Here is a 23,778-nt window from a genome sequence, read left to right on the forward strand (position 1 = left end):
CAAATTCTTGAGGAACTCACAGCCCTGAAATGCATTTCTTTTTAATTATTCTCTCAAAAATGTCTCACATGAAATAGGTGTGGTTGTGTGGTTTTGGGGGTTTGTGCTTGTATTTGTATTGATCAAGAGTTAGTATAGTTTAGAAGCCTTTGCAGCTACTCTTTGTGTTTGCTAAATGATTCTTGAGGCTTTTGGGAGCTTGTGGGTTAGTGTCCATTACCTTTCGAGTTCAAATGGAATTTTGTGTGAAGTGGTGAGACTTTTAAGACACATGCCCAAACTTCTACAAAACTAGTTTAATTTCTTAGAGCACCACTGTCAGAAGTGACCAGTTGTTCACATTAGTGTAGTGTAATGTTACCTGTCAGCAAACCCCGAGAAGCATTTTAACTTTTTCAGCTGTATTTTTTTTGTGTGTGAAAAGGAAATACAAGTCAGTATATCCTCTGATACTTTTTCTAGTTTTCTGTAGCTTTAATAGATAAAGTCTGTAATCTGTAGAGTTTTCTCTTGTGTGCACACAAATACAGGCTGGCGAGTATTTAAGTTCATTCCAGTTTCTGTAATCGTAATTCACTTCTTTATTATTAAACATGTAACAGTGTGTAACAAGGGTGTCAGCAGTCTGTCTTGATACCACCATGGTGTGTATTATTTCCTTGATAGATTATCTGTTAAATACAAAACATATCAGAGAGTTTTGTTTAGAATAATTATGTGTAGGTAAGTGTTACAAATGTTACAAATGCTTCATGTCTGTGTGCTGCCTCTGTACAAGTACTGATGCTTTTGCTGCATATAATTCAGGGTAGCAAGTTAGAAATCACTTCAGGAAGTGTAATCACTGTAATTTTTGCAATTATTTTTAATGGTGCAGAGCTGAATGTATTTGAAAAAACCCTCCACAAACCCACAAAACCTCTTGATATAGGAAGTTTGTAAGGCACATTGCTCAGTCTGGGATACTTCTGCAGATTGTAAAGGCTCTTCCTTTTGTTACTCCTGGTCCCCAGAGTAACTGTTGCCTTGGTCACAACATACGCAGAGCAGTGACATTGGCTGTGCAAATCCCCAAGTACCTTTCAGGTCACTAAGGCATGGATTTTGACTCAGCCTTTTACAAGTTGAGCTTACAACCCAGTGAGGCCCTGCCAGGGGTTTTGAATGTATGCTGCATTAGAAATTTGCCTTTAAAACAGAATGCAAGAGGAGACAGTTCTGAACTGCTAAATATTCCTAAATTTTGAATGCCTTGTGAATTATCCATTTTTTTACATTGGTATTGTTGCTTCATTTGATTTTGCAGGCCAGCAGTACACTAGAGGTCTTGGAGATGATTTTGTGTAGAAGTCTGTGAGAAGTAATTTTATTGATCATAATTTCCTTAGGAAACATTCAAACTGTTACATAAAACTACAGAAGAGTTCAGCAAACAGGAGAAAGTCTTGTGTGTGTGCTTACAGATCTGCTTCGGGTAATGTGCTCCCAAAATATTTTTTGGTTCTCTCTGCTTGTTTAGGGTATAAGGTGTTCTTTTCCCTGAGTGTCTCTGACCTTCCTGTAACCTCTCCTGCAATAATGGGATGTCTGCACGAAGCAAGTACCGGTGAATTCTCTGTCCTTGTACCCCATCATTTGGTTCATGGAATACACCTTTTATCTCCAGGTCTTTATTAGATACTTAGTGCAAGCCAAATGCTCAGCATGAGAAGTAACTGTGCTCTTAGAAAGATGCTGCTTTGATTTGCAAGTAGCAGGAACTGGACCTTTGAATCTATTTGAAGGAAACAACCCTGTGTTCCACTTAAGTCAGAACTGTTTTCCTTGGTCAGGATGATGGACTGAAATGAAGTAATGCATGGAACAGAACAGATCATTGCAGCACTGAGTAAGAAAAGTCAAGCAGCTTTGTGGATTGCACATCGTGTGTTGTAGATGCTGGATGGCTTTTTGATGCTAGGTTGTGATTATGGCATATTTCTCCAGGTTCTGCTTTCCTTCATTGTAGTAGTATATAATAATGTAGCAGGTTAGCTATATTAGTATTATCAGTAATGTTGATATAATGATATATCACACAGGTAAAGTCCTGTTTTTGCTAAGGTAATTTAATAAAAAAAAATCTGATCAATCTTACAAGTAGGCTCATCTCTTGATAATACAATGAGTTAATGGACTTGAGAGATTAAGAACCAGTAAAATGCGTAGGCTGTGTCTTGTCATTTGTAATCCATTGGTGAATGGACTTGTTTATATATTTCCATGATAAATACCATCTGAGGCTTCTCCTCTGGCTGATGGTCCTTAGCTTCACGTATAAACAGAAATCTGAGAACCTTGAGTTATTTTCTAGGGCATTTGAATACTGTTTTCTGCTTTTGCTTTTATGGTTCCTTATGTGAAAACTATCTGGGTTTCTTTGCCCAAACATTCATTATTAATATTAATCTCTATTGCCATCAATACTGCCATGTTGCAGCAAAAACATGCAGAGTTGTCCCTCTGTTGTTCTTCCTCCTTAATCTTGTAGCCATACCTTCATCTCAGGCTCGATAGAACTTGAGTTCACCGAGGAGTAAGAGTTCTTACCTCTGTAAAGGTGCAGTAATACTCCATTATTTCTTCCTGGAGGAAAAAGAGTGTCTTCAGCTTGTCTCAAGAAGTTAACTGCTTAATGTAATAGAAGAATTCAGACTCCTTAGTACTGGAGAAAATTTACTCGTGCAGTAGGGAAATGTTGCCATCAAAATTCTGACCGTGCAACATGGGGCCATTTTTACATCTAGGGAACCAGTGAATGTCAAATGTGGAAGTGGTCTTTGTAGCCAAAGGCATGAAATCAGTTTCCCTGATGCCTGCATCTGCCTAGGCTGCAGCATCACATTTCCTTTCTTGCTGTCTCATCCAGGGATTTTGAGTCATCCATGGAAAAATATTTTGGTCTTGGTCAAGGTAGGGGAAGATGGTATTTTGAGCCAAGGTCTCCCAGCCAGCACTTCACCGGATAAATGACTGATTAAAATCTGTTTTGATCTTGATTTGAAATAATAGTGACCTGTTCTGCACTAAAGGATTTAAGACCCAAGATGTGATTGAAAGTGCCTGATGCCACCTCACCGTTAGCAAATAAGAGAGTCCCATTTTCCTGGTGTCTCTCTGGTAACTGTGCTCCTTCCATGACTATTTTTGGGGGGGAGAGTGTACTGGGAGTCCTGTTGTGCTGTGCTGGTCTTCAGAGAGGCATCACACAGAGTCACCATGACCAACACACGATGGTGCGTGACAGAACTGAGTACCCCAGTGCTGAGCTGTTTCTATGTGTTCTGTATGTTTAGTTACTGGCAAAAAAATTAATTGCTTTTACACAACAGATCTGGGAATAAAGCACAGGTGTTTGATTCTCTTACTGCTTCATTAAGCTGTTTTTTTTAAACTCCAATGTTCTGCTTAAGAACAGGATGTTTCAGAGAGTATGAGCAAAATGGTAAATTTAGACAGATATATTTTTATCTAACATTTATTAAGCAGCAATTGAGATTTGAGGGAAGATATGGTTTACAAAAGATAAAAAAGCATCTATTATAAATAAAAGGAGGCTTTGGGTTAAATATCCTTTTAAATACAGGACTAGAAGCTTTTACTGAGAGCTTTGAAACTATTGCTGCCATGTGTACCCAGAAAAAAACCAAAACAAAACAGTTTAAAAAAAGAAGTGCCTATCAAACTACGTAATGTTCCAGTCAACAAAAACTTGCCTTTTAAAAATGTTAATTTTTTTTCTTACAAATTCTGGTTGTGTTACTTTTAGAATAAAAACAACTTTTTGCAGAAGTCCGGGTTAGTTGATGGAAATAAATGTGCTTTGATGATGAGTCCAAGGCAGAAGTTCCATGTGGACGTTCCATGATACAAGTGCTGGTAGAGGCAAGCCATGTAAACCAAACAAAAATACCAGGGCTGATTCACAGCCACGTTGCTTGAGATTAATGTCAGTGTCACTGGGTTTGGTGAGTTTTATTATAGACATTTAGACCCAGTTTCAAAGCTTAGTGTGATCTGTTAATGCTGGATTAGGAGGGACATTTGTTTATTGGCATTACAGCAAAGCACAGTGGTGAATGTGGTCCATAATCTTTAGTATTGATCTGTGTGAACTCTAATAACATCGTAGGAAAATTAGTCCTTTGAGCGTGTTGGAAGAAGAACAAGTTGTATATGAAACTATTCATAAGAGTCTCATGGAAGAGTTTGAATTCCTTTCATCAGGAGAGAAAGGCACCATTGCTAACAGGGCCTGTGGAGGGCTTACTTTGCCTTCTGCTCATGCCCCTTCTGTAAATAAATGCTTGAATTCCCCTATTAAATGTTCTAGTTTGAACTGGGGTATTAGTTTGGACTGGTAAGCAGTATCTCTGGTATCAGGCAAGAAGAAACAAATTGTACTAAGCATTTGCTGAGTTTCAGAAGAGAAACCAGCCATTTCAACTGTTTGAGTATAGCGAAGACTGAGGTAGATATTTTGTTTGTTAATTTACAGTATGACACTGTGTAACATGAAGTGTATGTCCCTAAATCCTAATGCAGACAAAGCCAAAGCTTGCTGTGAGGACTAGTTGGTATCTAGAGATTAAACTGCATAGGGTAAAAAAATGACTAGTACCTCTTTGTTGCTGTTTTTCCAGGTATATGACTGGACCCCTAAATAAGAAGGGGCTGTTATTGGATCAATAATACTTGTGGCCTAGTACAAATTAGCTTTATTATATAATCAAGTGCAGATTTTTTTATGCCTGTGTGTTTCCTGTCTACTGATTATGGCTGAACAAGCAGAAATCAGTTTTAGTGGAATTCTGAAATGGTGTTTTTCACACTGGTGTGTGCAGAGCGTGGCCACTTCCTTGTACACCATAAACCAGTGTGAGTCAGTATAGATTGACTCATCCAGAAGTATGCTGATTTAAAACTTCTGTCAAAGGCTAGAATGCTACTATAACAAGCAAAGCTCTTTGGGATTTAAAAAAAAAATCCCAAAATTCAAACAAAACCTGAAACAAACAAAACACCCACACATCAAATGCTGTTTCTAACTTCATAAGGTTAATTTGGCTCCAGCTACACTTGGTTCTTACACATGCTTATATTTGTAAGGCTTATTCCTTAGAACTGTCTGACTGATTTATGAAGTGCTGGTGTATATCTGCTACTTACTGCATGCCTCATGATCAGCAAAATAATAAACCAGGTTAATATTTGCAGGTGAACGTGTCTTTTTGATTTAGTTCAAAGGGCATAGTTCAGGCATTAATGCTTTAAATGTTTTTCACATCCTGGTATTTATTTACTTAGGTAAGGTGTTTGAGTTTTTTATTTGTTTGTTTTCCCAAAACTTTGCTTTTTAAAAAAAAAAATCAAATAGAATAAAACTTAACGTTGCTATTTGCAAGTCCTTTGGTCAGCATTCAACAGCTTGGAACCTGGAAGAGACAGGCAGTAAACTACCTTGGTCTGTTTGCATCCCTGCCCCCTTGTCTTTGTCCTTAGGCTGCACATTCTTTGGGAAAGTTATCAATTGCTAGGTGCCAAATAGCCCTAAATTTGAAATATGAGATGTCTTTTTCAAATGATTTCAGTGATGCTAGCAGGGATTTTCATTTTTTTCTGCCCAGTAAACTTTCTTGCAGCAGCAAGAGATGTACTGGTGTTTCTTGTTCCAGGAATCAACCTCTGCAGGCTGACATTTAAGCAGAGCAATTTCTGTAATGTGGCATTTAAGGAGTGTTAGGAAACAGAGTATCTCCAAATATAGGCTGCTGCTTTACTTGCACTTATTCACCTCCTGTTTTAGGAGTTGAAAGCCAGGCTGGATAGGGCTCTGAGCAACCTGGTCTAGTGGAAGGTGTCCGTGCCCATGGCAGAGGGGTTGGAACTTGATGCAGTTTAAGGTCCTTTCTGACCCAAACTATTCTATGGGTTTATGACTTGTTTTAACAAATATGTCTGGCAAGTGCCAGATTGTGGTCAATTTTTGGAAGCTATTTCTTCCTTGTATTTTAACCTGTGTTGCCCTGGTAGAACAGCTTTGGAAAGGAAATGGTGTTTGTTTCCCTGCCCTTTCGCATGTCACTAGAAACTTTGGGTTAGTCCTCAAAGTTAAGCTGATTTCTGGCCAAATTTGATAAAGGTGCCTAATTATGCTCCGAAGGTTGGAGAGGCTATTCAGTTTGTAGGTGAGGAATTATTTACAGTCCCTCTTTTAGCTACCTTTGCCATATAGGAGACTAAAATTTGGTAGTCTCAACTGACTAAATTTGAACCAAAAAATCAGAAGAAAGTGGTGCCATAAATTTGGATTGACACATGAAGGTTTTCCAGGTCCTAGAATTGATTGTTTGGGTTTTTTTTTTCTCTGTAGATTGAAATAAGTTCACGTGCAATCACTTCCTAATTGCCTCCAATTAAGAACAATAGTGAAGCTTTACTGTAGAAAAGAAATTATCCATCACTGAAGTATTTTGGGATATGGAGGACTGTGCCTGATTCCTTATCTAAGTCTTGGAAGACCTTTGGTATTTTCCATTGTTACAGGGTTCTTTTTCCCCTGACTGTTTTCTCCAAATGAATTGTTCCCCTAAAGGAATTTAAACTCTGGGTAATTATTGTTCTCTATTCCAAAGGCTAATAAAAACAAAGCTCAACAGTATTGAGTTCGAGGCCTATGGAAAAACTTGGGTGTAACAAAGTAGAAAAACAAACTTTTCTGATGAGGCCAGGAAGTTATGATCACATTTTCCAGTTTTTACTGTATGTGTTGGTCCTAACTGGGAATGTTTCCTGTTGAACTGAATTTTTCCTCTCTACTTTATGTTGTAGTTGATTTTTTTAATCCATGAACTGTGGACAGGAGTGGATCATAAATGTCAAAGGTACTTGCATATGATCTCAAGCACAAGGAAGGAATACTCTTTTGTAATGTTATAGGGATGTGTGTTTGTGCTCCTTAAGACTGATAGGATTTGTTTGTTTATCCCAGTAGTTGGCCAGAAGATACTTTGGGAATGCTGCCAGTGTATAACCACATACAGTACAATTTTATATTTCATACAGACCCATTTCTTTGAATTAGAAGGCTTTCCTTTCATGCAGTTTTTTAATTGTGTGCCGCCTTCCCTTTGCCTTTCCAGCCTGTACCTCCTCCTGGGGTCTCAGGGCTGCTATGCTTTCTGATGTGTCTGTTGCCTGAAAATGTTCTGGAAGAGTTGTGATGTCATTTTTTTCTCCGACTTTTTCTGAAAAACTGAAAACCATTTTTATTGCTAATTGCTTGATCATGATTGAAAATTAAAGTTAGATTTGGCTTGTTACAGACATGTACATTTTTCTGTGTTGCTGTTATCAATGCTGCAATTTATTACAAAAGTGTCCAGAGTGGTTGAGATGAGTACATGTCAATCAATTCACCAGTCAAGAGTCAAACCACCAATGGAATCTTGTGTGTTTATCCAGGCCTTGGTGGTTTTTATGACTATTCTTTGTTTGAGACCAGAGTAAGAATAATAGGCCACTGCTCTAACCTCTTGGAAGAACCTCTTTGTGTAAATTCTTTTTAGGGTTTTAAAGCTTCCTGTGCTGAATGTAAAGAAAATCAAACCCCAAAGTAGTAGATGTCATTTTTAATGGATTTTTTTAAAGTGACTTTTAGGTGATACAACTACTTATGGTGGTTCTTTCCAAGTATAATTTGACCTGAGTTTATGAGGAGATTGGTTATACTCTTTAAAAGGGTTGAAGAAAAGCGTTGTTATATACCTTCCTTATTGTTAGGTACTGTGTATTCTGGAGGAGGCCAGAAATGCCTTGAAAGAGCCATAGCAATTCCTAAGTGATGGGAAGTGGTAGCCTTTCATCCTGTAAGAACACCTGGCATCCAGGCAGGGGCAACCCATCATATTTCAGCTTGGTAATTAGACAGAAATGGCAGGATTTCATCCCCCTTCTGTGGTTCCAAGTTAATGGTATCTTTTATTGTCCTTCCTCTCTGCTGTGCCACTTGTGTGTTTGCTAAAAGATCCCTGTATGTTCATTAAAATGGCAGAGGCAGTTGAGAGGAAATCATCCTGTCATAAACTTACCCTTATGGTTGAGATGTAGTGATACAGCTCGTGGCACAAGTGCAGGTAAGTCCCAACTACACAGCTAGTCAGAGGCAGCCTGTGAAGTAACAAGGTGCACAGAGGTGAGACTTCATCCTTCCCTTTTATGTTTGAGGCTCAAATCCTGTAAGGGTATTTTGCTTCCTAAGGTATCATGGAATTATGCTGCATCAGGACTGGTTGTAGTGTGCTGGAAATGGGTTGTCTTAGAGTGGGACATTTCACTGGAGGAGTGAAGGCGGAGTGAAGCCTACTGATTAGAAGGCCACAGTCTTAGTGCCTGGCAACAATATGGCAATATGTTGGGATCACTACATGGTTGGCATAGCCCTTCCTTTTACAAACACTGTCCTATCACAGCTTTTGTCCAAAGTTAGGCATGCTTCTCTGAAGCCATTCTGTCTTTGCTGTTATGTTCCCCAGTTATGACTGACGTGTCAGAATATATTAAAAAGAGTCACCGGAGCTGGGGTATTTGACAAAGCGTCTTTTGTTAGTTTTTAAAATTCTTACAGTTTCAGCTTTTGTATATCAGAAATAATGCTAGCATGGCTCATCTCAGTCTTGTGAGAAGCAGTTTCCTTGCCAACCTGTAGTACCTTCTGTTTTTTCTAGGCCACAGGTGTTATTGCCTCATGTCAAGTGGCCTGTTTTCCATGTTGTTAGTTGAGATATCTGTGAAAGGAGCTTCTTTCTCTAAATTTGGTATATGTGGACTTTGTTGAGGTATGACTCTCTTGTCTGCTCCCAATTCAGTTCACATCCAGGTGCTGTTACTCAAAGGTGTCTTCATGCAACATTTTTTGATGGACTGTTTCTTTATGCAGCATTGACTGGCTTGCCCAGTGAAAACTTCAGCTTTCTGCGAAGCAAAGTGCCTTACTCATGAGTGATGTTAATTTAATTACCTCTTTTAGCAAATATGGTTGTGAGCACTTCTGATTACATTGCAAGGACTTGTTGGCAATGAAGAATAATTCATGCTAAATTTCTATAGGAATCCTCATAGCTGCTTCTTATTTTATACTGTAGATTTGTTTTCCAGATTCTAATTTCCAACACTTTCACCATCTGGTGAGCAGATTTAGTAAAAACAGTCCTCAAATACGTCATGTCTTAAAATAGCAGGTGAAAGCTTGATCTTTTAGAGAGAGATTGCCAATTCCAGTGCCTACTCTAATGACAGTAGCTAATGTAAAATGAAACCTGGTAGTTTTTGTTAGAAAACATCAGAACATGTGTTCCACTTTTAGCTCCACTGAGATGATTTCGGTTTGGCTCTTTTGCTGTCATATAAATAGTTGGATTTTATTTTTTTTATCAGGTGTAGACGTATCTTCTTGCCAAGTACACAGAAAGCTAATAAGAACTTGTACATGTTATGAATGCTGTAGTAGAAAATTTTATATGGAAAAGAAATTTTGTCTTCTGAAAAACTCACCCTTCTGTATGGTACTCCTAAAAAATACTTGCTATGGAATCAATGTGCAGATGAAAAAAGAGATTGCAGTGATTCAGTATGTTTGAATGGTTGAACCTCTCTCCAGAAAACTTGAGTATGGAGATGAAAGCATTATCCATGTGGTGCCTGAGGAAATCTGTCAAAGGGGGATGTTTGTCACATGAGAACTCCATGTCTTGCATGGCTGAGCATCTTTGGCAGTGCCCTTTCCTTTTTCCACTGCTTTGGTCAGCCCTGCACTGCCTGGGGGTTTCACTCTGTTCCCCTTTAGCAGCTGTAGATGGTGGTGAATCATCATCTTGTTTCAGTCTGTCACCTGAATTAAGCGGAGTTCTTGGAAAAAAAAAATAGAAATTCCTCATTCTTTCCCCTTAGGTTTATAGAAACCAAGTAAGTCAGAAGTTCATAGGCAACTGTACAGAAACTAGGTAATGTTAAACCAATGTCTTTAGGTTGAAGAGGTGATCTTTGGCTGCTTGTTTGTGTTGCCACATAGGTTTTGTCAGACCCAGTATGGTGCAGAAATGCAGAACTCTGATTAAATAGTAAAAACTCCAGTATGGGTGTTAGTGGTCAGCAGGAATGCTCAAGATTATGCTCTATGTTCAAACACATTTTAAAATGGGTGTAGATTTTCAAAGTTGGACTGCAGAACCTGTTAGTTAACTATTTAAAATGTTCCTGTCTTTAAAAAATACAGTTTTGTTGGGGTGTGAGATGGTTTTTATCATAGTTTTAGGAAACTTATGCATACTGAGTCTGAAGGTTATGAAGAAATAGATGTAAAAAACCCAAAGCTGCAGAGTGACCTTTTTAAATTTTTTTGCACCTGTGGCATAAGTGTCAATGTGTTTAATAACTTGCACTCCAGGCACTGCTGTAGTGCAAATGTTTCTCAAAATGGAGATGTGTGAATTGCAATCAGACAAATGCATTGCATTGGGTTGTTGCAAGAGCAGTTAGCAGTTATTGGTGTGATTTCCTTACAAGTAAAAAGACAAACGTTTATTTGTCATAAAAGTATGGCGTGCTATAAGCATGGTTATGTATAGGCATACAGCATAAGTTATATAAAATTCTAGGACAAGCATGGCAGGGGGAGTTAATTTGGGAACCTGAATATTGATGAAAGAGAGTTTTTCTTATGGACAGCCTCCTCTGAGAGTATTAATTTAGTGTACAGCTTAATTTTAAAATGAATAATATATAAACAAAATAATGGTTGCTTTGCCACATGCTGTATTTTATTTATGCGTGCACACATGGTCCACTCTAATTGAGCAGAGCTCTTTATGGTTTATTTATTTGTTCCAGAGCGGCTGCTTAATATTTGAGAGAAACAGTAATGATGTTTGACCTTTGCAGTGGCTGTGTTAGCGATGAGATGGGTTTTGCAGAAGCCTGCAAGAACAGTAAAAGAACAGGTTGATCTTTTCCTCCATTTGCTGGAACATGCTCAAGAGACCTGAAAGCACAAGTGGAAAAATCCCCACTAGTAAGTGGTTAAAGAGTATTTCCTTGTGTTTTCAGATCTCAGGAGAATGTTACTGACAGGCTGAGGTCAGGGTTTTAAAACTTTGTTTCTTTGTATTTTGTTGTGGTCCATATTTTTTGATCAAACCACCAGGGTAGTATTTCACTTGGTGAATTATTTGTTTGTTTTTTATGCCGATATAAAGAAAGTAATGGAAATAAGATGGACGCCAGTACAGATTTTAAGTTTTACGGAGTATGATTAGGCATGCACAAGCCCTGTGTGGTGATCTTGTAGTGAGATTTGTCATTAAACTTGTAAAATTATGTCTTAGATGTCAACGCATGTTTTATTGCCTTTTTATGGCCTTTACTTAATACAGATTCCTGCCTGTTTTTACAAAAACGTCACCTGGACCTGTGCCGTGGTGAGGAGCTCAATGCTGGCATTTCAGTCACTCACTCCTTCCTCTTCCTGCCTTTCCCTGGTGACCTCCTCTCCCAGTTCCAGTTTTTCCTTGTTGTGTATTCTGTGTGCACAGCTGGTGTCTGATGAGATTCCAGGGTTTATTTTTGATAAGAGTCAAGTTTATGGCATTTGTTGTTATTTACTTATACAGGCTAATACCATAGGTTTAAAAAAGCAGAAAAAGAAAAAAAGGAATGGAGAAACAGATGGATACCTGTGTATTCAGATGGTAACATTCCTCTCTATAAAGCAATGGAAGTTAAATGTTTGTTGTATTTATAAAAGGGTTTTGGTTGACACAGGCATTTGTGGTGTTATTAGTAAAAATTATGTTTAACTGACTTCTGCATGAACATGACCATTTCTTACGTTGTTCTTCTGTGGAAGCTCGGTGTATGTGTACATTGAAAGTTAATGTCCTCATAATAGAAGATGCAATTTGTGGTCTGTTCAGTCACTCATGTTTTTGCTAATTAGTCGTGAATCATCTCCTATTGGAACAGTATCTTTTTTCTTTAATTAGGTATGGGTATATCTTTGTTAGAGCTCTGCATGCAGAACTCTGACAGTGCTGTAGCATATATCCTTTTTTTTCTGTATCAGAAGGTTTTATGTCATAGCTTTTGTTTGCTGTTGTCCTTGCATCTGTGTTTGGCTCTGTCTTTATAAATGTAAAAATCTCAGCATACAAGCATATATGGCGGTTACCTCAAAGTGGTCGTGCACTGCATAGGTTTGTGCATGATCATGCCTTTAGGGGGGAACAGTGGCTGTTGTCTTGCTAAGGAGTGCAAGTTAATGGTATGTGCTTATTCTGGCCAAAGTGATTGCAGATATATACTAACTTTTCCCTTTCCTCCTTTTTCCGTGCTGGAAATGCAGGGTCATTAGGACTCTGTAGCCTTCCAGGATTTTTTTTTTTTTTTTTATTGTAAAGAGAGGATGGAGGCTTGGAGAACTTCTGAGCTGTCACTCACCTTCATTTTTTTAAAGAAAAGATTATTCTGTTTCTAGGTTGTGTAAAAAATTGCTTATTTCATAAATTTTCACCTTCTCTCCTTTTTGCCCCATGTTTTAGTCTGAGAGCAGTCAGGCTTCAGTGTATTTCAGACACCCACATTCATAAGGCCTCACCAGATTATTTCAGTGAATGGACTGCTAGAGCAGTAAAAAAGAGGAAGAAAAAAGATTGAGATGGGGAGGGGCATTTTCTGAAGCTGCTTGTGTTGGAAGATATCAGTGGAAGATAACTGCATAAAGTGAAAATTTTTATTTTCTGCACTGTTACTTCTGGTAGTATAAGAGAAGAGTGCTTGGTTTGAACTTTATATGATGAGCGTGAGTTATGGGTTTTTGAAGTCTGCTGATGGTGAAATTAGAAGAAAACCTAAGTTAACAGCTATATTGATTTGCTGTGTTAGGGTTTCAAGTCTTGTGATGGGGCAAAGCTGCCAGTAAGACATTCCAGAGGGGACAAGACCCTCTGGCAGGGACAGAGTTGCACTACAGATGTGACCAGCTGAAACAGGCCCTGCAGCCACCTCCTGTCTCTGCGTGGAGCTCTGTAACCACCTGACCCTCTTGTAGCATCCTTGTGGCAAGGATCAGGATAATTACCCTGTGGCTGGTGAGGCAGGCAGTGCCTAATGCCACTCCAACTGAACTGCAAGGGAAAGGGGGTTAAGCTGGGATAATGTTCCAGCCTCATCCTGGCAAGTGACAGCATCACCTCTGAGCCTTCTTGCTCTAGCTGGCTCCAGAAGAGCAGGAACATACAAGTTTATGCCTCTGACCTTATGTGAAGAGAGTTGCTGGTTGCTGCCATGTTGCCAGGACAACCTTCGTATTTATCCATTTATTTCCAACTTCAGTCTGATAACATCCTCTGCCCTGTCTGTGCTGGAATGGTCTATTCACCACTGGTACATTTCACATGTACCTGTGTAGCGATTACTTGTACAGGAAAAACATCCTAAATCTCTCTACCCAAAGTCATTAGAGAGAGCTCTGTCTTGGATTTAATATTTTAATTGGAATGTATCTATGCATGTCCACAGACAGATATTAAATATTGCACTTGTTTGTGCATTTTATGCTGTTAATGGAAGGGATGTCAATGTTCTCTAGCTCTATCAGAGCAGTTTGAACTCTATTGCCTCCTTTGCCTGATATTCTCATGTCTTTTGCAGGACTTGCTTGAATGTATCTACCTGTATTTATGGCCGAAATACTCCTCTCAATCCTTTTATAAGCACAAATTACTTCTTGCATATCTGAATAATATATCTTGCAGAATACATGCTCTTTAATGGTATCTTTGGGAATCTATGTACAATTTAAACCACAAATTGTAAGAGGCAGTAAAGAATCTTTGGTAACTTGTTTTGCAGTAGAGGTGTGTTTTGAAATGTGTCAGTAATAAAAGCTTTTCTGTAAAGAATGACCACTTTTTTTTTTTTTTTTTCCCCGTCTAGCTGTCCCATTTCCTCCAAGTCACCGTCTCACAGCTAAGGAAGTGTTTGATAATGATGGAAAACCTCGTGTGGATATCTTAAAGGCACACCTTATGAAAGAAGGGAGACTGGAAGAGAGTGTTGCTTTGAGAATAATAACAGAGGGAGCTTCGATTCTCCGCCAGGAAAAAAATTTGCTGGACATAGATGCACCTGTCACAGGTTAGTGTGGAGTTATGGTGATGGAGAGGAATGGTTGCTGGCTGGGACATGTTTGGTAATCCATTAATATATGGGGCTTCCTAAGGCACTGAAAGGCAGCTTGAAAATCACTTGTTCTCTCCAGTACTTGATTTGCTCTTTGTCTGCTGTTGCTGGATAATGGAGGCCAAGCAGCTTGTAACTTAAAAGACAGGATTATATCTTCTGAGCCCTTTTTGTTTCTAAGGCTGAGAACATTTTGGAGTTAGAACTACTTTCTGAAACTTGAAAAGTTAGCTGCCCTTTTGCACCAGATCTTAATTCCATAATTTTATAGATGTTATTTATCCTAGGACTGTTCAGACATACAGGCAGCATTGGGATCTGGATGTCATGAAGTTCAACAAGGCTAAGTGTAAGGACCTGTACACAGCTTGGGGCAATCCTAAGTACAAATAAAGGCTGGGCAAAAAATGGACTGAGAGCAGAGATGATGAGAAGGACTTGGGAATGTTGGTGAATGAGAAGCTCAACATATCTTGGCAATGTACACTTGCAGCCTAGAATGCCACCTGTCCCCAGGGCTGCATCAAAAGCAGCATGGGCAGCTGAGCAAGGGGAAGGGATTCTGCCCCTCAGCACTGGTGAGACCCCACCTGGACTGCTGCATCCAGCTCCGTGGCTCCTGACATAAGAAGCCCAGGAACCTGTTGGAGCAAGGCTGGAGGAGGTCCCATGAAGATGCTCGGGGTGCTGGAGTGCTTCTCCTCTGCTGACAGGCTGGGAGAGCTGGGGGCTGTTCAGCCTGGAGAAGAAAAGGCCTTGGCAAGACAATGCAGCACCTTCAGTACCTGAAGGGGGCCGACAGGAAAGTGAAAGAGGGAATTCTTACAAAAGCATGCAGTGACAAGGCAAGGGGGAATGTCCTCAAACTGATAGATGGTGAGTTTAGATGAGATACAAGGAAGAAATTCTTCACTCGAAGGGTGGTGAGGCACAGGTTGCCCAGAGAAGTTGTGGATGCTCCATCTCTGGAAGTGTTCAAAGCCAGGTTGGACGGTGCTTTGAGCAATCTGGTCCAGTGGGACTTGCCCTGCCCATGATAGAGGGGTTGGAGCTAGATGATATTTAAGGCCTCTTGCAACCCAAACCATTTTGTGATTCTATGAGGGAATGATGGTGTCAGATTTAGTGGGAATTTTAATTAGATGTTAAGGAAAATAAGAAGTGCAGAAAAAAATTAGCAATTTCTGTTGCCTGGGGGATTAATGAATTGTGCTGGTTGCAGAACCCATCCTGCCCTTGACTATCAAACACTACCACCCACTCATTAATCCTCAGGAAATGCCTTATTTTTGAATTTCCTTCTCTAATTGTCTCCTGCCTCTGCCTGCATTCTGAATGTATTAATGCATTTGCTTGCTCTAATATGTCCCCTCCCATATTTTGTTGTTGCTATTGAGTATGAATGCATTTTTGACAACTAATTGATCTTTGGCATAGAAAGTTAGCTGGGAGGAAAAAGATAGCTAATTCCAGCCAGTTTAAACTATGAAGCCAAAGTAAAAAACTTGGTTTAAGAAGTCAGATCCTTTTGTCACGTTTGCTTCTCTAGAGCCCTGATAAAAGTACAAGAAATAGTCATTAGCTGTAGAGGAAGGGTTACCAGTTTTTATTAGCCAGTACTGGTAGCAGTCACCAAAAACTACACAGAAATAATAAACCCTTCATTTTCAGGAAACCTTCTCTGAAACTGAGTGTAGTGTCTGGACTAAAATGATACACAATTTATTAAAGCTTGTAATTTTAAAAATGACATCTAACTAGAGGATTGTAGCTTGACCTGGAGAGGTAATGTGTATCATTTTTTATATAATAATTAGCTTGTCATGCTGCTGTACAGTTCTGATGGAAAAGATGTCAATCATGTTGCAGCTCATGAATGAATAAAGAAAACAGAATGAATAAAAGGACCCTTAGTTTATGAAGAATAAAGTTCTACAGATATTTTTTGACACTTCAGGATAAAAGGAAAAAGTTACAGAAGTACAGGAGCCTTGTCCATAACTGAGTGGCAGACACACAGAAAATGCTATCTTTTATGGAATTTTTTTTTTTTTTTTTTTTTTTTTTTAGTATGATTTTTACTTTTTCTTTATCCATTGAGAGATGTAGACTGTAAGAGGACAGCTCTGGTGCGTTGTGTCCCAGCTGATCTCCATAAGCCTGTGTTTAATGTTCTCTCTCTCTTTCTCTTTAATTTTTCTATTAAAATTTTATTTCTTAAATTCATTTGAAGGTGTTGGAATTGTTCTGATTTATATTTTGGGGATTAATCTCCTGAAGCTTATGCCATTCTATAACACTGGTATAATGTAAGTCTTTGATCCTATTTTCAGTTAAGCCTGCACCTTGCTTTGTTCCTGCTTTTGAAATTATTCTCACGCAGTGATTATGATACTGCCGCATTCTTCAGAGTGGCTGGTAGCTACTTTCTTTTAAGCCAGCGTAGGAAAGCTGGGCTCCTGATGTGAGTATGCAGGGTAGCTGAGAAGTGCTAATCTTCTGTATGAACAAACATGAAAGCTGTGGTTATGAAAGTGATCATCAAAAAGAAGGAAGAACTTAAATTGTCAGGGGGAGGTTGAGAAAGCTTGTGAGGCATGTTGTTGTGAGCCTGACAATTTTCTTTGTATGAGTAGTATGACAGCAGGTGACTGGATAAAGAGAATATCAATTGACTGATGATGTAGTGGAAGTGCCAGGTATACAGGCAGTCAGGAAATAACTATGCAGCAGAGGAAAGCTTTTTTTTTTTTTCCAAAAAAAAAATGCCCAAAACCCCAAAAAACCCCCAAACAAATTAGGAAGAACAAATGAAACCACTGATAGAGAAGATAAGAAAATAAATTTTAGGTTTCATACAAGAGAAAGCAGCCTTGTTGAAGAATGACAGTCATAAACCCCTCTAATACAGGATTCTGTGTGGGTGAGGCATTCATCTTTTAGAAACATATTCCTGTCATTGGTTTATAAGATGGTGATCATCAAAAAGAAGAAAAATGGAAGAGTTTAACTCTAGAAGTAATAGCATTGTGGATTATTAGAGTGATGTACTTGATAAATGTTAAATAGTACGAAAAATCCATTCTGAAAGCCTTGTGCAGCTATCCAATTATTTGAAATTTCACTTTTGTTTATTATAAGGGGTGATAAAATTGTCCTCAGAAGAAGTATTGGAGTTCTGAGTACAGTTATGTGCAATGAAATGGGTACATAGAAACCTGAATTTGAGCAAGAAAATTATAATTGGCTGCGAGTCATGCAAAGAACCTTAATGTGAAATGCACAATCAATTAATTTCCATTTATGTATAAAACTTTGTGTCTGTGGTTAGCTGGAACCATCAATGTGATTGTCATTTGAATTAATACATTTTATTTTCAAATTTGGCAAGGTTATAAGCCTTTTGAAGTATTCCTGATGAACCCATTTTTGAGGGTAGCTCAAATTCTCATCGTTTGCTCCACGTGCACACGTATGCACAGTTCACTGCAGGTCTGGCTTACAGACATGGTGAGCTGTTCCTGCACTTACACTGGGCTGTTGCTCACTGAGTAGGAATATGACCAGAGCCCAAAATAAGAGACTCCAAGTGCTCTGCTCTCGGTACTGTTCTTGCATCTGTGAAGTGTTGAGGCAATGTTGTCTTGACTGACTTAATCTGTAACCTCCTCGCTTGGAGAAATGTGAACTTCTTTTGAAGCTTGCATGTTCAGTGAGGTTGATCTACCACTAGACTACAGGTTTTCAGTGGAAGGATGTATTTATGGCAGCATTAGAATTTCTAGACCTGTGTTTTGTTCATAACAGTGTAATGACACATGGAGATATTGGCTCATTTTTAATGTTTGAGTGGGGTTTTTTTTTCTTAGAAGGCTAAGGAAGTATATCTCTAAATAACTCTGATGGCAATATTTACTGAAGTCACACTCCAAACTACACTTGAGAATGCCAGATCTATGATTGACTGGGTGGCCTTATTACAGAGGTTCATTACTATACAGAGTGATTTTGGGCAAGTGCTATACACTGCCCTTTCTTGGCAGGATGATGGACTGCATGGTTTTATGGGCTCTCGCTTCCAAATCTAAAATACACTGCTTGGGAACTGACCATTCTTAACTGCATGCCAAGCATGTGTCTCTTTGGCTTCAGTGCATGGTGACTTTTTCTTTATACTTTAATGTATACCTCCTTAAATGGCATGCACAACTACAGGAAAGACCTAGAACTACAGAGTGATGTATTTATCTAATAGCTATCATTGAACACCTTTTCTTGTAATTCTCAATTATTTTCCTTGAGGGTACTGTTAGATGTACAGATACCGAATTTAAATAGCGTGGTACCTCTTGCACATATGACTACACAAGTAAATAAACTTGTAAAATGTATAGTGGTGCTTTAAGATAAGACTTTTGTCCTTGTTGATATCTATTTTAAAAGTAATTAATGTGTGCTTTTTTTCTTGTCACATTTGACATATCTCATTTTTAGTACTCAGTCTGCAGTCCTTTTAGCTATTTCTGCCCATCAGTAGTAGCAAGAGTATCCTCCAGTAAACTAGGAACATGAAAACCAAACTCATGTACATCTTTATGAAACTCTGCTTTTCAGTATGTGTACTGAAATATAATGTGTGAGTATTACTGAGGCAGTTGTCTATGTACAGATATTCTCAACTCTGTTTGTGTGACTGCTCCTGCAGCAGTGTCCATGACAGTGGCTTCTGGCTTGGTGGCTTTAGCCAGGCTATGTGCAGACACAGGGCCCAGCATCTGTTACTCCTTCATTTAGAAAAAATGGAAAATAGGTAAAAAAATGACATGTATTTTTGTTCTAAACCTTCACATGCTTCGTTGAGCAAGTCCTGACTCTGTGCCAGCCTGTGTGCAAAGCTTTCTGAACTGCCAGGTGCATGTGGCTTGGTAGGTGAAGAGATGAGAGCATTGGGGAAGACAGAATAAAAGCTTATTTTTGTAGTGTAGGAAGTGTCTCAGTCTTTGCACAACTCCTTGGCTGTACTGTTTTCATACTAGTCCTGATTTTTGCAGCTCCCCTGTTTATGGCTGTGGTAGGTGCAAGGAAACCACTGTTGTTTGCAGAGCCTTCCTTGCTATTCTTTTTGCATCACATAATGGAAAGGTAGGGTGTTTGTATCCAGTGGGTTTGGAAGTACTAGCCTTATGCAGGCTAAGGGGAAATACACCCACTTGCACTATTACTGCCATGTATTTGGGTAAAAAATTCCATGGCTTGATTGATGCCGTTGGCATTGTGGAGATCCAGCTTAAATACTTGAATTGCTGGTAATCTTTCTGTCTTTGTGAACACACTGAGTTTTTGCAATTCAGACTCCAAATTAATGAGAGGGAAGCAGTTGCTTGCCTTTATGGACAAGCCTGTGTGGGAACAGCTAGGACAACTTGGGTGACCTTTGGAAACTTTTGTGTGGTACAGGTCCATAAAAACTAGAGGGAAAGCCCTTTCCTGCCAGCATGTGCCTTTATGATCTCTGAGGCTTCCAGATATTCTTTGGGTACATTATTCCATGGAATGTTAGTATCCTGAATTTAGGGCCTGAATGTTCCACATATTTTTTTTCCTTTGCCCAATTTCTCTCATTTGGTAGCATGAAATAACATTAGTACATTGCTAGTGCTGTGCAAGCTAAAACTTTGTAAAAAGCAAGAATTTCTAGCTAAAGTGGTCAATATTGAGTTAATAAAAGTATTTATGACGGCATCATGGTAAAAGAGAATATTATTTAAAATTACATTGAATTGTACTATGCATGTGAATGATCTGATTCAATTTGAGTGTCAAGGTAAACCAGTTCTTTCTCACTTTTACCTTTGAAGCTGTTTAAGATAAAATTTCAGTATTAAAAATAAGCAAGGTTACTTATTAGAGACCTACAAATATTGTTAGATTCTATCCATATTTGCACAGCAGAGTTTGTTTGAAATTAACAGTTCAGTAAAAGTAATTATAGTTAAAATTTCTTTATTTCACACTTAGGGTTAAACCCTATGTACTGTGATCACTGTTGAAGAAACTATTGCATTCCCAGGACATATATAACTAAAATATGTAAATATGTGCCATGATAAAAATCACATACGTGATCAAATTGTAAAGGGTTTATGAATGGCTGGTGTCTTCAGACACACAGGTCTTAAAGCTTAATTGTTGGTTTGAAGTCTAGATGCCTGCAACTTCTGAGGATAAGAATTACACTTTTCCCTTCTTTGCCATAAGACATTCAGTGTAGTTATCTTTTAAAAGCATCTTTAATTTTGTTTGTGGTACTAAGAGTGAGCATGTGATGGGATCTGCTCTCAGAATGGGATGCTGATTACAGTACAACACCTTTTTCTCTGTCTTGGAGATAGAAGAGAGTTGCAAATGTTCCTGGTATAACTATATCAGTTTGCGTTGGTGTGTCACCAGTGACACCTGAGACATGGACATATTTCTGCAAATTATCTCACTCTCAGATTTAGTGGCCTGAAGCTAATTCTCCATCATAGGGAAGTTAGCTTTGCCTGGTTTAAAGTAAAACTTTGACTTGTTTCTTTCTTAATATCCATTCACAATCTTGTTTGCATAGAGGAGATTTCAACAGAACAGGTTGGAACTGGGAAGTGGAGGAAAGGGAAAGTATTAATAGCACCACCTACTCTTGTATCCATCTTGAAAACAAATGGCAGTCCAGTTGTTTTTATATGTTTTTACTATATAAGGAAGATACGCTTTCTCAAATTAATTAGACTTTATGAAGAAATGTTTGCCATAATTTCCTGAAATGTTAGGTATCTCCTTTTCTCAATATACCATAAACACAGTTTGCTGTTGTAACAATTATTTTCCATTACGTTATCATTGTTGAATCTCATTAAACTATAGAAAACCTGCATTTAAACTTGTTATAAATAATTTACCATATAAACATACTGTTGAACAGCTAAAGTGAACTTGATTGGATCCTTTATTTGGGTTGCTGATTAAAACTGACACTACTCCAGCTATTTTGCATGCTTTATTGAGAACTCATAATACATCCAATCACTTGTGGCTTAAAATCTGGGACTTCTGTAAGAAGGCGAAGATGTAAGATTGTATATATTCAGATTTTTTAATCTGTTCCTTCCCTAAGTGCTTCTGTTGGTTCCAGGTATGGATTGAAATATGTCTGCCTGCATCCCTGGTAGAACAAAGCAATTGTGTCTTGTAGCTTAATTGAGCTCCTTCAGCCATTAACATCTGACATTTTGGCAGACCTGATGTTTTCTAGTAGCAGATGCTTAAATCTATCATTATTGCTGAGACAGTGAATACTACTGACAGCAGTCTTTACAACTACTTTGGGTGTTCATACAAATCTGTAAGATCTATCTGTGGTTCACTTTATCTGGTGCAAAAAACTACAGTCAGATAAGCCAAACTGAAATTGTGGAATCTGAGATTCCCTTCAGATATAGAGCTTAATTTGATGCTGTGAAATGGAAGATCAAATATATTTTGGGTTTCAAGTCAGCCCAGAAATTGCATTGATTAAAAAAATAACCACCAGCAAAAAATATGAAAACAACTGCTTGCAAATACCTAAGCCTTTAGGACTTTGTTCTTGCCATCTTTTATTTAGCGTGTGGGTGGTTCATCATGTAAATACTGACAGCACAGTATAGCACATTAACATTTCTTCCAGGACTATTCCAAGCAGACAGAGTACATTACAGCAGTGCTGTTTATTATAGATTCTCAAATATTTTTCTGAAACTTGTAAATCAGGGGTTTTACTTGCTTTGCAGCTTTGTAGTCAGTGGCACAGCTTGAGTTAGAGCTGGGTCTTTGACACTTGGGTTCTTTTTTGAAAATAACCATGATGTTTGTACTGTGTAATCCTCATTAAGAAGAAAGAACCTTTGTTCTTGCCTTTTGTGTTCTCTTAGCTTGCCCAGTTACTCCTCCTTTTGATTCTCACCTCGGGTAATTTAACTCCGTCTTAGGTCGTAGTCTATATTAGTAAGGGATGTGGGAATGCAGTGGGATCACTGCTGAAATCACAGCCACCCATGTTCCTCCTTCCATGCATTTTGGATGGAGGAGCTACTGAAATGAGTAAGAACTAGAAGGAGTTAGAGGGAAATTCCAACCTATGTTTGCCTTCTCCCATGGAAAATAAAAAAATACACCAGTCACAGGTGAACGAACCAGAGTTGCCCATTTTGTTTGAATGTGGAATAATTATAGAGTCATGATTTATATGTGTATGAGGCTGAAAGGGGAATTGATTTGGTCTTAATCACACTGTACCTGCAACAGCTGTAGAATGGATGCAGTGAAGAAATCAAGAGGAGTCGGAGGAGTGTGAGGGGGTGGACTAATAGCAAGTCAAACAGCATTCTGTGTCAGCTGATTGTTGCCATTGGAGGTAACACTGTGTTCATCTGACTTGGGAATTGCTGTGCAGAGATGTGCCTCTGTTCAGAGTCTGGTTGTGCATTTGGAGCTAACACCAGCTGTCTCTTTCTTTCATCTGTGCCCTATTTTTGTGTGTCTAACCTTTCACCAAAACCTGCTGAGAAGCACTGACAAGTGCAAAGGAGATAACTAATAGGTTCCTTCTTAAAGCAATACTATAAAAATACCTGTCATCACTTAGGGGATAAATCAGAGAACATTAGATGCTGGAAATTATACTTGTAGGACATTATTCTGGGGTGGGTGGTGGTTCTACTTCTTCCTACCTTTACATGCTTTTGCATTAGCATTTTAATTACTCTAAGAAATACTACAAGAGCTGAGGCATATGCTTTCTCTAGTTGGTTTTCTGCATTTATCTGGAGAAAGTATTTCTGGAATAATTTCCAGGTGTATATAATATCCTCTGTGAAGATACTGCTCTTTTAAATGAAAAAGAAAGCTGCTATAGTTCAAAACATTTTAATTAATATTTTAAAAATAATATTTTAAAATATTTTTACAGCCTAAAAAAGTCCACGATCTCCAAGTAAGTGTACCCATTAGGAAGATCAGTTTTGCTGAACAAGAATATCTTTTCAATCTGCAGTTGATTTCAGAAAGTCTTAGGAAGTATCACTGGGGATTCTGGCAGTAGTGTACATGATTTGTACTGGTAGTATGTCAAGCCATAACATTTTCTTTTGACGTGAGGGTCTTTATGTGCATCTTTCAGGGCATTAAAACATTGAATGGTGAGTTTCAAATTATTCCTTGGTGTTCTCTCTGCGTTGACTGTGTTTGCTGTTGCTTCTCTCTTTTCTTAGCTTTGGGCATCTAAATATAGTTGAATTTCATGTATTAATACCACTTGGGGTGCTAATTGCATTATGATAAAATGTTCTTGATAAGTGAGGAGGGTCTGTCTTCTCATCTGCTAAAGAAGATTCATCGCAAATTGAATGTTCAACAGGAGCCTATGTCCTATGACATTTTGTCTTTCCCATTCTTTATTGCATATTGAGCTTAGCAGTTGTGTTG

The 23,778-nt window shown here is 38.5% G+C and overlaps 1 protein-coding gene across 1 annotated transcript in view; it reads left to right on the forward strand.

The window, feature by feature from the left end:
- The window catches only part of PPP3CA (protein phosphatase 3 catalytic subunit alpha), a 172,326-nt gene that overhangs the window by 58,750 nt on the left and 89,798 nt on the right, over positions 1-23,778 (forward strand). The window contains exon 2 of the mRNA XM_066317874.1: positions 14,029-14,229. Coding sequence (XP_066173971.1) covers positions 14,029-14,229 — 201 coding nt within the window. The remainder of the gene's footprint in view (positions 1-14,028; positions 14,230-23,778) is intronic.

The sequence above is a fragment of the Sylvia atricapilla genome, chromosome 4, assembly GCF_009819655.1.
Source record: "Sylvia atricapilla isolate bSylAtr1 chromosome 4, bSylAtr1.pri, whole genome shotgun sequence".
Lineage (NCBI taxonomy): Eukaryota > Metazoa > Chordata > Aves > Passeriformes > Sylviidae > Sylvia > Sylvia atricapilla.